The following is a 16,477-nucleotide window of genomic DNA, read 5'->3' on the forward strand; positions in this document are numbered from 1 at the left end:
GACACTGAACTTACTAAAAGCCTTTATCGACGCTCGCATTTGGGACTTCTATGTCCATCATGCACTAATCTGTTTTGCTTTTTAGCATACGCCCACTAGGGGTGAGCATGCTAATAAAACTGGAAATAATGCAAATACGAGCCTCAGTGTGTCTTTGAAGCAGCCCTGGAAGAAGAGGCTTATGGCATTGAAACGCGTTGGCAGAGGTAAACAAGTTGAAGCAAAATGGCAGGCTGCATCATAATGCCGGTTGGCTGAGCACTGTCGAGTGCCATCTCAAAGCCTTGGGCATTTTTGTTGGGAAAAAAAAAATATATATATATGTGTATATATATATATATATATATATATATATATTCACTTAAAAAACCATAGGTTTCACACAAGTTATAGTTAGCTGTACATTTCACTCGTAAAAAACCAATGAAATTTCACGTTATAGTTAGATCAGGTAACTATAACTTGCGCACCCACAATAAACTGCTGATGACGTCACATATTACATCACTCATGACATGGTCAGTGACATCACTCATGACATCAATGATGACATCTGAAATGACACATTGTGGATTGCGGTCGCGCAAGTTATAGTTACCTGATCTAACTATAACGTGAAATTTCATTGGTTTTTTACGAGTGAAATGTACTGCTAACTATAACTTGTGTGAAACCTATGGTTTTTTAAGTGAATATGCAAGGTTTTTTAAATGCTAATTCCTAACTATAACGTGTGTGAAACCTATGGTTTTTTCAGTGAATTTGTACGTTTTTTTAAATGCTAAGTTATGTATTTATTTTTTTTAAAAATTTCTGGTTTTTCACCGTGCACACACCCTGCGCGCTTACAGATATATATATTGATTTAAATGCTATTTTCTCAGGACCTACTGAACAGATTTACACCAGACCTGCAAAAGGCACATCCCTGACCTGAGGACTACCTCTCTGCCCAATTTCAAGTAATTCTGTTCAGCCGTTCGGGCTGTAGCTCGGACTAAAGGTCCTATGGGAAAATGCATGGGGAAAACGCGTTTTGGGACCCCCCTTTTTTCTCAGCCCCCGCTTGCCGAATCCCCCTGAGACTTTCAGGGTAGGAGCGGAGCGTAGCGCCCCACCTATTTTGAAAAATTTGCGAGGATTCGTCAACCGGCGCCAAAGTTATTCCAAATAGAATGTTGCGGATTTCCTATGGAAACACGGTCCTAACTATAACTATCTACTGGCGACCGCCAGTAGATAATATATATATATATATATATATATATATATATATATATATATATATATCTTCAAGGTAGGTAAATGTGGAGTTAAGAATAGTAAATCTTTACTTACCTTGTTGCACCTACTTAACTTCTCGATATTTTGGTCCTCAATCTTTTTGACACGATATTCTGTCTACACGATATTTCTTTCCTTGATATTCTGTCCGGCAACAGAAATTCATGGACACTCCACGGAGGCGGTCATCCTCTCGGTGCAGAATACCCTGAGGCGGAATGCGGATGAAGGGATCCACCAGGCTCTGGTGCTTTTAGACCTCTCTGCTGCTTTCGACACGGTCGACTATACCATATTGGTCGACCGTGTCGAACAGGCAGGCCTCAGGGGCCCTGCACTGAGCTGGATCCGTTCATTTATCACTCACCGAACTCAATCGGTCAGACTAGGCTCCTTTACGGCTCCCACCATTCCCACCATCTGCGGAGTACCTCAGGGCTCTTCGCTGTCTCCCCTGCTTTTTAATTTGTATTTACGCCCTCTTTTATACTCCCTCAGGCACGCTAAGGTCACCATTTTCAATTACGCCGATGATTTGCAGCTCATCTTTCCTTTGAACACCAAGGACTCTGTGGTAGAATTCCAAAACACCATGTCCCACATTTTGAGTTGGATGAGCTGCAATCATCTCAAACTTAATCCAGGCAAGACCGAACTGGTCTTGCCGGGACAGAGCGCCCTCAGCTGGAACCCTAGCTTCTGGCCCACATGCATGGGCGCCCCCCCATCCAAATCATCCTCGGTCAAGAGCCTCGGCATTTTCATCAGTGAGGACCTCTCTCTGAAAAAACAAGTTGGAGCTGTTGTTTCCTCCAGCTTTTTTCAGCTGAAGAAAATAAAAAAAATCGCCCGCTTCTTTTCCCAAGCTGCCCTCACTCAGATCATTATCTCCCTGGTTTTGTCCAGATTGGACTTTTCCAACAGTCTATACCTTGGGCTCCAAACTGGAGAGCTTAAACGCCTCCAGCTGGTTCAAAACCAGGCAGCCAGACTCCTCTTGAACATTTCTAGAAGGCAATCAGTCAGACCTGGCTTGAAACAACTGCATTGGCTCCCGGTCGAGCAACGTGTGGCCTTCAAAGCTGGTTGTATCCTTTTCAAATCTCTACACGACATCGGGCCCTTTTTCATTAGAGACCTATTTAAAAAATATAGTCCCCCCCGTAATCTCCGGTCTGCTCATAAAGCCCTTTTGACTATCCCTCCTTACAAGAAAAAGCGTCTCGGAGGCAGCTGCTTTGACCATCTTGCCGCTGTCCTCTGGAACTCTTTCCCTCTTCACCTGAAACTTAGTGATAACATCCTCAGCTTCAGACACGCTCTGAAGACCTGGCTCTTTACCCAGGCGCATCACTAAGCTGCTTTATCCTCACCCACCGATGGCCACGCCTGTTCCTTACTACAGCGCCATGAAGCCTCCGGGCGTACGAGCGCTTAACAAATGCCAAATAACATTAACATTAACATTAACTCAGAGGAGATGCAGCCTATGAGCTGAGGCTGGATTGACTCCTTTCGGCAGGTCCATGACTGATTTGCGCATGGCTAGTCCATGTCAGCACTAGTAAATTTAAGCCACAAAACAATGGAATGAAACACACCTGGGTAATAACCGCTGCTTCATAATGATTCAAACATACCATCCATAACATATTTTGCAGTTGTAGCCAGTACCAGCACTTTGTGCAGGACACACATGCATTTTACATGCTCATCATATTGTAAACACATACTGTGATAACAATGTTGTCACACTCTACTGGTTTCATGATAATCATTCTGTCAGTTGCTCCGATAACAATTCAACACCCAGTTGCACACAATCAGATCTTCATTTCCTCTCAGAAGCGAAAACAGGGTCATGGCACTAGAAGCAATATCAACTATTGTTTTGCACATCACAAGTCAACTTAACCAGTTAGGTTAACACATAATCAGAGGAGTACCCATGAATGGTGCAGCAGGTGCAGTGGCGCCAGGGCCCACAGACTCGTGGAGCCCAGTTAAATCTAAATACTGCTGCATTTTACAACTCAAACAGAACTCACTGGGCTCATTTTGCTCGCACTAACCCCTGAATACAGTAAAATATTTTTAAAGTCTGACACCTGTTCTTACATTTGTGGGTACAATGTACTAGTTACCTCCACTTTTCTTTTAAACTCCATTGTCGAACTAATCAACGGATGACCACAAAGGTTCCTTTATCAGCTAATTGCACTCAATTGTTAGGGAAAGAAAGCTCACATGTAATGAATCTACAAATGCAATATCTAAGAGGCAGCTACTGTGTTCTCAGGGGTTCTGGCATGAGCTTTTACCAATGCCTGGCATTAGGGGAGCTCTGAACACAGCCGCGACTGACCCTAAGAGGAGCCTTAACCCAGCTGTGCAATGACATGACGTGAGCCCTGAATCCAATCCTCTCTCACCCCATATTGAGCACTGAATGCAGGTCTCACTTGTCCAAATGGATGCCTGAAACAACTTGACTGACACTACAGGTGAGCGCTCTATAAAACCATTGCTGGCCCTTAAGTTGAGCATTGAACACGGTCCTAAAGGGCCCTAAAAGAAATCCATAACAAAACTTAGCAGCCCATAAGCAGGAACACTTAACACTTCCCCGTCTGGCCCAGAAACTAAAAGCCCTGACGTAGGATTATGCATGGTCACTAGTATAAGAAGGCACCCACCTTGCTGCTATGCACACTGCCACGACTAAAGCTGGCCAGGGGCCTGCTGGGAGGTCTGCTTTCGATACCACCTAGGCGGGTGTGAGCTTCCTCCTCTTCACCCTGTTCAGCGTCCCCAACCTCCTGCACAGAGGGCAGCATGGAGGGCATCTTCCTGTTCAGCACCATGGTTCACTGTGAGGGCCCTTTACAACAAATTCAGGCTCTCCTGCTCAGATCTTCTGCTCAGTGTTAGCTCCTCAGCATCTACTGATCGACGTCTGCTGCTCAGGGTCCACAGTGCAGTATTCGCTTATCAGTGTCAATTGCTTAGTATCAGCTGCTCGGTGTTAACTGCTTACTGTCTGCTGCTCATGGTCCCCTACTGTGCATCTGTTTCTCAACATCTGCTCAATCTTCTCAGCTCCGGGTCCCTTGTTGAGTATCTGCAACTCAGTCTCCACTGCTAAGATTAGCACCGGGCCTATTTTAATGTTTGAATGCGTGCTGAGATTTTACCTCACTCCAAGCAGTGAACCTCTTCTGTATAGGTACTACTACTTAATGGCCATTAAGAACTGGCAAGTGGCAAGTGATATCAACGTGCAGCGAGAATTTATTCTTAAATTACACCTTGAACCAGGGTCTGCTGCCCATTGTATGATGTTTAGTACCCAGTGAGTGAGGTTTGCTGCCCAAGGTTGACGTTCTGAGACTTCTCTTAAGTTTTCGCTGCTCAACCGCTCTTACTCAAGCCCCCCTGCTCAGAGTCGGGTTCTTAGGGCCCAAAATTAGTAAGCAAGCCCTGTACAGGATCCACAGCCCGGTGTTTGCTTCTCGCCACCGTATACTTCTTTGGGTCCACTTGTCAAAGTTCACTGTTTTCTACTGGGGTTTGCTGCTGAGTGCCCGCTGTTCAGCATTTGCTGCCCATAGACCGCTGCTTATGGCCACTACTCTGTATTTTAGTAAACTGCTCAGTTTTTGCTGCTCGTCATTTGCTGCCGACTATCCACTGCTCTATACCTGCTGACGAGTGTTCACTGTACTTAGTTTGCTGCTCAGTATTTACTGCTCACTTGCTGCTGTGCAGTCAGCATCCGCTGCACTGTTCATGCTGTGTTTTCTTGTTGCCCAGTGTTTACTGTTTATCATTCCCTGTCCGGTGACTGCTGCTCAGTATCTGCTGCTCAGGCTCGCTACTTATTATCTGCTGCTCAGGGTCGCTACTCAGTATCTGCTGCTCAGTGTAGCTACTCAGTATCTGCTGTTCAGGGTCGCTACTCAGTATGTGGTGCTCAGGTTCGCTACTCAGTATCTGCTGTTCAGGTCGCTACTCAGTATCTGCTGTTCAGGGTCTCTACTTCGTATGTGCTGCTCAGGGTCGCTACTCAGTATGTGGTGCTCAGGTTCGCTACTCAGTATCTGCTGTTCGGGTCGCTACTCAGTATCTGCTGTTCAGGGTCTCTACTTCGTATGTGCTGCTCAGGGTCGCTACTCAGTATCTGCAGCTCGGGGTCGCTACTTATTATCTGCTGGTTAGATTCCTCCGCTCGGGGCCACTCAGCAGCCGGTGCTCATAGTTCGACGCTTATCATCGTGTCCTGCCCAGTGGCTTCTCCTGGGAGACACGAGTGGGAAAAACAGGCTTCGTAAATTATTAACTGAAAAATACCTCACACGTCCGAAGCAGGAGTAAATGTTGCGAGCTGTTTAAATATTACACGTAGTCCCCCCTAATGTCGAACTAAGTTTTGAATATGATCCTTGGACAAGACGATGTTGCGTTAAATACGAAGAGTGAAGAGAGTAAAGGTGCAGCGGCGGTGGGTCCGGAGCAGCTCACAAGCCGAGGGGGAGTCAGTGCACGGCCAGATTTGCAGCGATGCTGGGCAGCCACCGCCACCTTTTGTATGGTTTGTGAGTGACAGCTGGCAGGCCCAAGCAAGGGAGCAGCATTGGCCTGGCGTCCAATGGGGCGGTGAGGGCGGGAGGCTCGCGTCACCACGCTCGTGGTTACATTGCTTGCTTTCGTTGCTGTCAGTGGTTGCTTTGGTGCTCGGGCTTGAGGTTGTTGTACGGTTGCCATGGCCCCGAACTCCGAAAAGAACTGAGGAGTCCATTGCGGGCGGGTTTCAAACTACAGGACCCCATGTCATGTCCTTTCCTTCCTGAGCATTTTCCCGCTGCCTCGTGACATATTCTCTGTGCCTAGAAATGAATCACACTGCCTGCAGCATCCGTAAACATGCCAGAACGTTCGAACGCACACCTGGGAGCTTGTGCTATTTTGCTATTGGCCTACACAGCGAGGGGTGTTTTATAAGGTGAAACATTTGAGCCCGGCACTCCGAGAGGCAAAACGTGCATTATTAGCTTGTATGCATGGCTAAAAGTGGGCCTGCAGTGCTAAAAAGTAGGTGCTGAGACGGCTTTGAGGGCTTTCCATTTTCAGGGTGAAAAAATAATCTTAGCCCTTCAAGAGTACCACCATTCACTTTAATGAAACTCCAAAAGAGACTCGTTGAAGTTGTTTCGCAGACTCACCATTTCAGAACTGAAGCATTTTCAGTATTCTACACCACGAAGCCATAGTTCTTGCTTATTTATCTTATGCAACTAACAACCATTGGCAAAGCCAATAGTCCTGGCTTGTTGTAGGTGTAATGTTACTTGTTGTATTATATACCTGGATACATTGTTAGAAGCAGTGAATTGCCAGTCTCTTTCTTAGCAGCATTTGAAACTGTGTCCAGCAGATGACTTCTCTCACTGAGGTCATATAGAACCTACTTCAGGACTGATGAAGAGAACAGCTCTGCAGTGAGAGCCGTTCTGACAGGGCGCCTGCTGTCCCGGGATGGACTCATGTGCGTTCTAGGTACCCAAGGAGATGCCAGGGAAAGGCGGGAGAGAGAAGCTAGTCACTTTCAATCATTTCGTTCAACTTTTTCAGTCAACCACTGGTCTAACTGACGCGTGTTCCCGATCACGTGTTAGTTACATCACTGAGCTCACGGCTAAGGCTGTAACCGGATGTAAACATTGCAGATTGGCTCTAGAACGCTGGCCCATGGTGCAGCTGCGATGGCGGACGGTTCCAGAACCTGCTCCATCAGCGCTTTGTGATGCTCCCTTGTTCTAGAAGAGCCTCTTCACGCGAGAGAAGCTAGGCCGGGGAGGAAGAGAGCCCTCCGAAGACAGCAGCAAGAGAATGTAATCCGTCAGGCCCCCCGTGGATCCCTGGGATCCAATGTAACTCGAAAGGAATGGAGGAGGAAGGGGTAAGTCCAGGCTGGTGGGGGAGGGCAAGGTCTCACGAGAACAGCTAATCTTCCTGAGGACACCCAGGCCATACCTTGCTGTAGAAAGATTCTCATGTCACTGCACTGTTGCACCGCGCCTCTGGCCGGCTAGGACCCAATGCACAATGTACAGTTACAGATGGAAATCCGACTTGCTCCTGGGAAAAAGTCGTAATTTAAAGTTCTGCGTTGTGTATGGTTTGTGAAGTTTGAAGCTGGTGCATACGTGACAATAAATACACTTCTGAGTTGGTTACTCCAGCATAGTTTTAAACTCAAGTTTGAAGATGTCGAAATAGCTCAACAAGGAGATCTACCTGACATCAATCTGAGCCGGAGCAAGGCCAATTCAGCGTTTTATCCTTCTAAGGTTGACAATTTCACTACCACTAAATTCGGCGAAACTAAGGTCATTACGGTACTTTCAGAAACAGAAACTAACCACTAGATACGAGATAGTATTCGTTTTCTTCTTATTATTATTAGTAGTAGCAGTAATAGTAGTAGTAATAGTAATAATGGTATTGGTACTGTTAATAATGTTTGAGGGTTGGGTCAGATGAGTGTTCAGTAAAGCCCCATTAAAATGTAGTGAGCACAAAGCAAGTTCTTACAAAGGATTTTCCCAGGGGTAACTTTAGCTTAAAACAGTTCTTCCCTTTGAGACCTATTGGCATTGCCAATGTCTTTTAACCATGCTGTACAGCATCAGCAGGATCCTGGGCACAGTGGTGCAAAGGTTAAAAAAGCAGGAGTGTTGGCACAATGACAAACTCTTTTATACATGTACTCCTGCAAATGAAACGGGTGCCGTTTTTTCCATTTATCAATTCAAGATGGATCGGCTAATAAATAAAAGAAATAGAAGTAGCCCAAAAGTCCCTTTAAGCCAGAGAGGCTGGCGGCAAGTAGCTGCCTGGTCCCCTGCAAAAAAATATCATTAAAAAAAGACGACCGTCGGTTTGGGGAGAAGGGGGGATTGGTGGAAGGGGTAAACAGCGCTTAAGGCAGAAGCACACTAGCAAGAAAGCAATGCGAGGTGGGCAAAGCACTTGACGGTGAGCGCAACACAGTGGGTTGGGGGAAAATCGCACAGGTTACAGAGAGCAACACAGATCACAGTGGAGGGGAAAAGAGAAGTACACAAGGGAGACAGCTGGAAAACACATGGACACTAATGGAATGCTTATCCAAAAGAAAAAAGTAAGGCCTGAAAGTAAACAGTGCAGGGACACAAGTAAACAGGTGGTGCTCTAGGAGAGGGCAAGGGCAAAACGAGGAAGGAAAGCCCACAAAATCTAACAAATAAAAAGCAAGGCCATTCGAGGGACAGTAGGCAAACCAATTGGCTCTAAGCCTACTGTAAGCTGACAATTGGTCTTTTCATAAGCAGACAGCTTACACTGTCTGGTGAGCAATCCTAAAAAGGTGTGATTTATGTGTTCACATTAAAGTGTGTTATATGGGTGTGGTGTGCATAACTCACACGTGTGTATTATAACACTATGTACATTTTAGCATGCTTTGCACGTGTAGGTGTTTCATAAGGCTCTATTAGAGAAGTAGTCTGAGAGACCCGATGAGGATATGAGGGACAGCCAGGAAGGTGTCACTCAGTGGGCATTCCGAAATACAAGAAATGTCCTACTCTTTTGCAGCACTTGTAACTTATGCCTGGTGGTTGAAGCGTGGAAAGAGAGGGAGAGTAAGTTTAAATAAAACGATTTTTTAGTAAAATGAAACAATATACAAATTTAAATGATAAGATATATCTAAAATAACTTTTGGTAACTCTAAGCACGCATAGTTTAGGTAATAACTAAACTGTTTAGAAACAGCGTGAGGAAAACAGACAATTGTTTTTGTGTGAATACCATACAGTTACTTCAGTTTCCTCTTTAGTTGGACTGGTTTGTGAATAACGCAAATGGGGGTAGCTTACACAACAATGGCAAAGTGCAAATTATACACGTCATAAATTGCATTTGTTTTAATAGGGCCCTTAGTAGATACCCACAAATACTTCCAGCAAATATAAAGGAAAGAACCAATCATATATTTAGAAGTAAATATCACAGAAAGTGTCGAAAAGTTCCCCAATTTTCAAATAGGGTGCACAACAAGGGAAGTCCTGTTAGGGAATATTTTAAAATAAACGAAACATAAAAATACATTTAAAACTAGCACAAACCTACATCTCATATGTAGGAATCGGAAAGTGGGTGTAGATGAGTTGTTTCATGGATAAACTTGACTTATACCTGTTTCTCTTTTAGGGGCATGTACACCTACTTGAGTAGGCAAATTGTGTGAATAAGCCGATCAACACCCAGATTTAATTTACCCCTGTTGTAATCTACACAAGTTTATTATGCATATTTTATACAGCGCATGGTTACCTAAACAAGGTTTCCCAGCGCTAAGCTGATTGCGGAATGAAGGTTGCACCAGAGTGCTGTTCAAGAAGAAACAGATTTAGGAAAATTTCAGGTGTTGAAACAGCGAAGTTTTAAGCAATGTGCAAAACACAAAGAATGAATGGCACTCTTTTAATATTAGAGGCAGATCATTCCAACGCATTAGTCCAAGAAAAGACATTGCTTGACCTCCTTGGCGGGATTTCCTAACTCTGGTCGTTGTGGCCAACCTAAAGTGGCTTGAACGCAGCAAGTGTGCAGGTGAATACAAAGACACGCAGGATCTAAGGTAAAGTGGTCCAGTGTTTGATAGACATTTCTGTATGTAACATAGAGCCTTGAATTGCACACGTCATTTATTCGCCAGCCAATGTAAGTTCTGTAGCATGCTGGCTGTGGAGGTAAGTGTGGGAGGGTGGAGCAAAAGTCGTGCAGCAGCATCTTGTACAATCTGGAAGCATTTGAGTGATGTGTTTGTCACCCCCAGATGTAAGACATTCTCATAGTCCAGCCTAGAAATAACTAGGGTCTTCGCCAGGGTTCCCTGAGCAGAGGTAGGGAGACAGTAGAGAATCTTCCTGAGCCATATCAAGATGCCAAAAAAACGTGGCTGCCACCATGTTAATCTGATGGATCATGGTAAGTTTGTTGTGAAGCCAAACTCCAAGATTCTTTTCGACCAGCACTGGGCTGGGGAGATTACCCACAGTCGTAGTCCACATTTGGGGTCCCCAGAAGTTAGGGATATTGCCCACCTACAAGTCCTCTGTCTTGCCTCTGTTAAATTTCAGGGAGTTGGCACATATCCATGACAAAACTTGGGAGAGTCAGGAATTAAGGGCATTCGCATTCTGATTGTCCTTGGATGACAGAGATACTAGGATTTGCGTATCCTCTGCAGACGAAAAGTGTGTGAGGCCACAGTTTTCCACTATCTACTTTCTACAGCCAGGGCTGGAGAGAGCTTCACTGCACATGAAGGGTTTGGCCGGCCTGAGATGGCCAGCCAAACACCTCTTGCGCAATGAAGGGTTTGCCCACCCCTCCCCCACCAGCACTGTTATCCCCTGGACCCACCTCCAAAATTCGTTAGAATCCTTGGGGTAGGTCCAGAGGATTAAAAATGATAATAAAACAGGTTTAAAACCCGCTTTATTATCATTTTATTTTCTGGTGGTGGCGGGGTGGGGGTGGCGCCCCTCCGCTCTAATGGAGCGGCCGCTGCTGGGTGGGATCAGAGAGGATTTGAACCACCTGAAAGAGTGCTTCAGGGCAGTTTTGGGTTACAGCAATTTTGTTCATATAGAACGAGGTCTGGCCTCATGACAACTTTTTTGGTAAAACTTTAAAGTTGATTTATAGATATCCTTATCCCATTACTATAGAATTTGCGCCACACCCTCTCTAGCTGTTTGCACGACTTTGTCTTTTTGTACAAGGCATCATTGTGCCGTGGGGCTAGGGGGAGGATTCTACTGTGCTTTTTTTTAGAGAAGGGAATTAATGTATCCAGTGAGGACCTGAGCCAGGAATCTATTGTTAGGGTCTGTGGCACCACTGAATTACACAGCAGGGAGGACTGGCTTCTAAGATGATATTCAACGTCACGACATCCACTCTTAACCAGTTCCTACTAGAGGAGACTGGGTGATTGTCATGGGTCTGTGACCTTATGCCTATTGAAAGTGTGAAAGGGTCTACACAATGATCAGACCATGGCATAGGTAAAGAAGGGTCTGATTACAGATTCCTCAAGTTCAAGTTCAAAGAATCTTTATTCGAATTGTAACAACTCATAAAAGCACATCTTATAGCACATGGTAAAAATCAAATTTCTCAGTAAAAAGCTCACAGATTAAAACACATCATTATTTACATTTACATCGTTCTACGCGCATGGACAGCAATCTTTAAAAAACTACAAACACGAAAAATTATTTCCTCATTTCCAAGTGTTAACAGTGCCTGATAAGATTTGGTCAAACTAATTGGTCTAAATTTTTAAAATAAGAGATTAAAAACCGTTTTGTTTACATTGAGTAGAATTTGCAAAGAAAAAAGAAGTGCAGATCGCTTTGTTTGCTTTGCCCATTACAGGGACAGCTCATCATAATTGCACTTTCCTGATAGCCCAGAGGGAAATTTAGCAGATACCTAATAGTTCCAGCCCTCAGACGACATAAGAGACTTCTTTCCCAATTTGTCAATTGTAGTGTTAAATAAAGTGCAAGGGGATCTCTGGGTACTGCGATATCCATGTACCTCGTGACTGTTGGTTTCTCTTGTTCCTTCCTGAGTCTCTTTTGAGAATACAGCACATTTAATGCCTCTTTTAATTCGGATTTCTTGATTTTGCTGGCATGGGTAGGATTAATAAAAATGTTGTCCATGCCTATTTCTCGCAAATTTGTGTTTATATAAGAAATCCACGGGATCTTCAGCCCGCTATCACAGCTTAGACAATCAGTTAATATCTCTTGCGTGAGTGACGCTGATTTGTTCATCCAGACCGAGTGCCAGAATAGTACTGGTCGGGAACTGACAAAATCTGAGATAAAATTTAAGTTTAATTCAAAATGTGTGATAAAATTAGATGTGAAAATTGGCACATTTAATAATCTCCTACAAAACCGGTTCTCTACTCGCTGAATGGAGATGCTGTTCCCAATGCCCCAAACTTCTGCTCCATAAGTTGCCACTGGGACGCATTGAAGTTTAAAAATCTTAGCGATCGCCTTAGTGACTCCCAATCTCTTTGGTTTAGGAATGCTTAAAATCGAATTTGTAGCCTTTGAGAATTTGCTCGTGGCCTGGGCCAAATGTCCAGACCATGAGCCATTCGCAGCAAAGGTCACACCCAGGTACGGGAAGGTATTGGTTGCAATAAGTTTTTCTCCCCAACCTGTATGGGGCTCAGTCGTCGTTTGCCTGGACCACATGCCATTATAAAAGATTTTTTAAAATTGACTCATAAGTCCAGGTCATCCATGAATGTGGTAAAATTAAAAACCAAAGAGCGAAGCGATTTTGGCGTGCGGCCCATTATCACCGCATCATCTGCATACAGAAGAGTGGGTATGGGTTTACCATTTATTAAGGGTACGTCTGGTATAAACTTTGCAAGATAATTGCTAAGCCCATTTATGTAAATAATAAAAAGCAGGGGTGCTAAAACGCACCCCTGTCTAACTCCTCTACCAATTTCAATGGGTCCAGACAGTTCCCCACCTACGCCTATTCTCACTCTGGACTTTAGGTCCGTATGTAAAAAAGCTAAAAAATGGACCAGGGACATATCCAAACCATATTCTAATAAAATAGTCCAGAGTTTGGAGCGGTTAACCAAATCAAAGGCGGATGACAAATCCATAAAAGCTAAATAGATAGGTGCAGAGCGGGCAATGTTGTATTTATCAATAATTAATTCAAGATTAAGGCATTGTTCCACTGTGCCGACCCTTGATCTAAATCCTAATTGGCAGGGGGCTAATATCCCAGTTTCCTGTGTCCATGTAATTAATCTATTGTAGATAACACGACCTAATATTTTCAGTGTATTGACTAACAATGAGATTGGTCTATAATTTATAGGATCGGACCTATCCCCTTTCTTGTAAATTGGGACTATTATGCTAGTACTCCATGTGTCAGGCATTGTTGATTCGGGCAGGCTATTAAAAACATTCACCAATATGGGTGCCCAAAAATCAGGTTGCCATTTAATGAGATCTATTGGAAGTCCATCAGGGCCAGGGGCCTTGTTGCCAAGGCTCTGGGCGATTGCCTCCTCCACTTCTCCCTTAGTTATCTTAAGATTGGCAGAGGTTTCAAAGATGTTAGTAGTTGGACCTTTTACCGGAGCAGCATACATTTTTGAGAAATGTAGTTCCCAGGAACTGGCGGAAATGGTACAACTAATTGGTGTGAATTGTTGGCCCATATTCCGGAGTTCTTTTACTGCTGGCCAGAATAAATTACTCGATTTCCTTCCTGCGGTCAGAGCCAATGCTTCCCAACGTTCGCCCAGGAGCGTAGATCTCCTTTTCTCAAGGGCTGATTTATAAGCCTTCCTTGCTGCACTTACTTTTGCTCCCACTCTAGGGATTTCTGTAAGTATCTTGCGTAAGTTCCTGTTTGCGACGGAACAACTGTGGTCAAACCACCTGGGATCTTTAAAGCTCTGGGGGGCTTGGACCGTCAGCATGGTCCTAACTGTGGCACATATTTTACTAAAATATGTTATAATTAACTGGCCACTAGTTGTTTGGTCTGAGCAAAGATCTATGCACTGCTGATTTTCCCTTAATAAAGATCCCATAATTCCTGCTTTGTCTAAACCTTTCCATTTTAACCGCAATTTGTCAGTGGTTACACTTAGATCTTTTGCTCCCTGCATTGAACCGTAAACCGGTTTTGATGCTAGTTTAAATGTTACAGTTACAGGGTTATGATCCCCAAAGTCAGAAGCTACCGTGTCAGTTTCCATTATGCGATCGGCCATACCAGGGGAGACAAAGATGAAATCAATGGTGGAAGTACTAGCTAGTCCTCTGTGTGTGGGTACCCGCTGCTGCGATAATTTGGGTCCATGGTCCATTATATTACTGAGGATATGGTCATCTAAAAGAGCTCTCAGTTCCTGACCCCTTTGATTGGCAAGATATCCGTTTCACTGTTCTACCTGCCATGCATTACTTGGAAGCTGGGCATTAAAATCCCCAGCCACAACAATTTCGGGCCCGGCAATTTTTCCCCATCTAATTTGGAGATGAAATTAGACAGTGCTGTAAAGTTCTTATTTGGGACTGTTATAAAATCATTGTTGTAAAAATTTATTAAAACAAAGGGATTTTTCCGCTTATACTCAATGGCCTGTATGTTGGCATTGTCAGTCTCGATGGCCCTATGATTTCCCCCGGCCATTATACTGAAGCCAACAAACAGCCCACCAACAGCCCGACCATGTTGCGATTTACACGCTGGTATGTTATAACAGTGGAACCCATTGATATGCAGATTATACGGTGCCCAAGTTTCTTGGAACATAATCATGTCGTACCTTGTAATTAACTCCACCCAGTCTTTATCCTTTAGTCTGGGTTCAAGGCCGGCGACGTTCCAACTAAGTATTTTTAAGTCATGGGCTTTATTCTGATCTATTTTTGGGTATCCTATAGGGTCACACATATATGCAGGTAAATCTTTAAATGGTTTTTTATGGATCAATGATTCACTAGCAGCCGCCAGTTGCTCTGGGTGTTTCTTGATCTTATTCTGTTGATTTCCAAGGGTATTTACAAGTAGTGAATTGGGGCTGGCCAGCCACTCATCTACTGGGTTCAAGATTACCTGAGTCTGTTCTTTGGTTACTACACTACCTCTTTGATCAGGTGGGTTAAAAATTGGTAGTGTAATAAGCTCTTCAAAGGGTCAATCCACGCCCTCTAAACCTTGGAGATTAAAGGCATCAAAGCGATTATAGATGGGTATCCTATATTGGTTATCATAATAATCAATATGCCTATCTTCGTATATGGGTTTAAGTCGTAGGTGGCTTTGAGCCATATATCGATTATCATAATAATCGAGGTGCCTGTTTTCTTGAATAAAGTTTCGTGACAAGTTTCTTTGGGCAAGCAGGGAGGGTGGGTAAAAATAGGTAAGATCCACTGTTTGAATTCTACTCTCCAAACCACCCTCCCTCCACCCGCTAATATAGTTTACTAAATGTCTGTCTTTGAAGTTTATAATAATACAGTCACCTTCATAGTCCTTTTGTCTCTGTCCCAACCAATTTAATCTTCTGACATGAAGTATTTGACCATTTAAATATGGGGGAATAGGCCTATGTTGATTTAGCCAATGGCTAACCTTATTTTTTAATTCAATACAGTTTTCTAACTTGCCCTCTCTTAAAGTAGGTACTCCTATCATGACCACGGTGAAAGGGTGCGATTCTGGTGGTAGATCGACACATGCGCTCTTACTAGGTGGCCTTGGTCTCTCGGGTTGTTCCCGGGTAACATTACTGTTGTTACTATTGTTATTGTTGCCACGGGATCCCTTGGTTGCCCACTTACTCCCATCTTTCCCAGTAGTACACTCTATACCCAGATCTACGATCTGGGCACTAGGGAGAGATGACGCCTCTTTAGCCCCATCCGAACTCTTTTGGGGGGCTATTTGCGACTCCTTATGACCGTTATTTAAAGATATGAGTCGCTGGGGTGATTGGGTGTGCCTGCTAGTGCCCGGCGCATCTCTCAGATTGTTCTCATTATTCCGTGAGTGCCCTGGCTTGTCATTGATGTTATTTTGGCTCTGTGTTTGAAAAGACTTAGCAAGTTTCAACATAATTTCATTATTTTGTTGTTGGGCTCAATTTTCTCCAGCCTTTCCCCTATTGCTTTAACCCTTTCATTAACAGGAAGCATAAGCGACTTCATTAACTGTTCCATTCTGGACAATAAGCTCTCCGTGCAAAGATTATTAGTACTTTCCTGGTTACGGAGAGCAGTATCAACAGTTTTGTGGCATATGTTTCCCTGAGTAACTGTTTTCTGTGGTTGGTCTGTATGTGTTATAGGTTGTGTTGCCCTATTGGCGGTTCTTAACACAGAGCTCCCATTTTTGCCCTGCCCTGATCCATATTTGGGCTTTGCAGTTTTTGATTTTACCCTTGACTTGTTAGCGGCCCTCACCTTTCTTTTGGGTTCCAGCTTGTCTGTGCGCCCTTTCTCCCTCAGATGATTACATATGGGGTTGGCTTTGTCAGGTACATTACTATCTTCATTGA

The 16,477-nt window shown here is 44.0% G+C and overlaps 1 protein-coding gene across 2 annotated transcripts in view; it reads right to left on the reverse strand.

Moving 5' to 3' along the window:
• Positions 1-5,844, reverse strand: part of LRRC74B (leucine rich repeat containing 74B) — a 412,716-nt gene extending 406,872 nt beyond the window's left edge. For both annotated transcript variants that reach the window (XM_085634037.1, XM_085634038.1), the window contains exon 1: positions 3,981-5,844. In XM_085634037.1, the coding sequence (XP_085490163.1) occupies positions 3,981-4,148 (168 nt within the window). In that variant the 5' untranslated portion in view covers positions 4,149-5,844. The remainder of the gene's footprint in view (positions 1-3,980) is intronic.
• Positions 5,845-16,477: the final 10,633 nt, after the last annotated feature.

The sequence above is a fragment of the Triturus cristatus genome, chromosome 11 (genome assembly GCF_964204655.1).
Source record: "Triturus cristatus chromosome 11, aTriCri1.1, whole genome shotgun sequence".
Classification (NCBI taxonomy): Eukaryota; Metazoa; Chordata; class Amphibia; order Caudata; family Salamandridae; genus Triturus; species Triturus cristatus.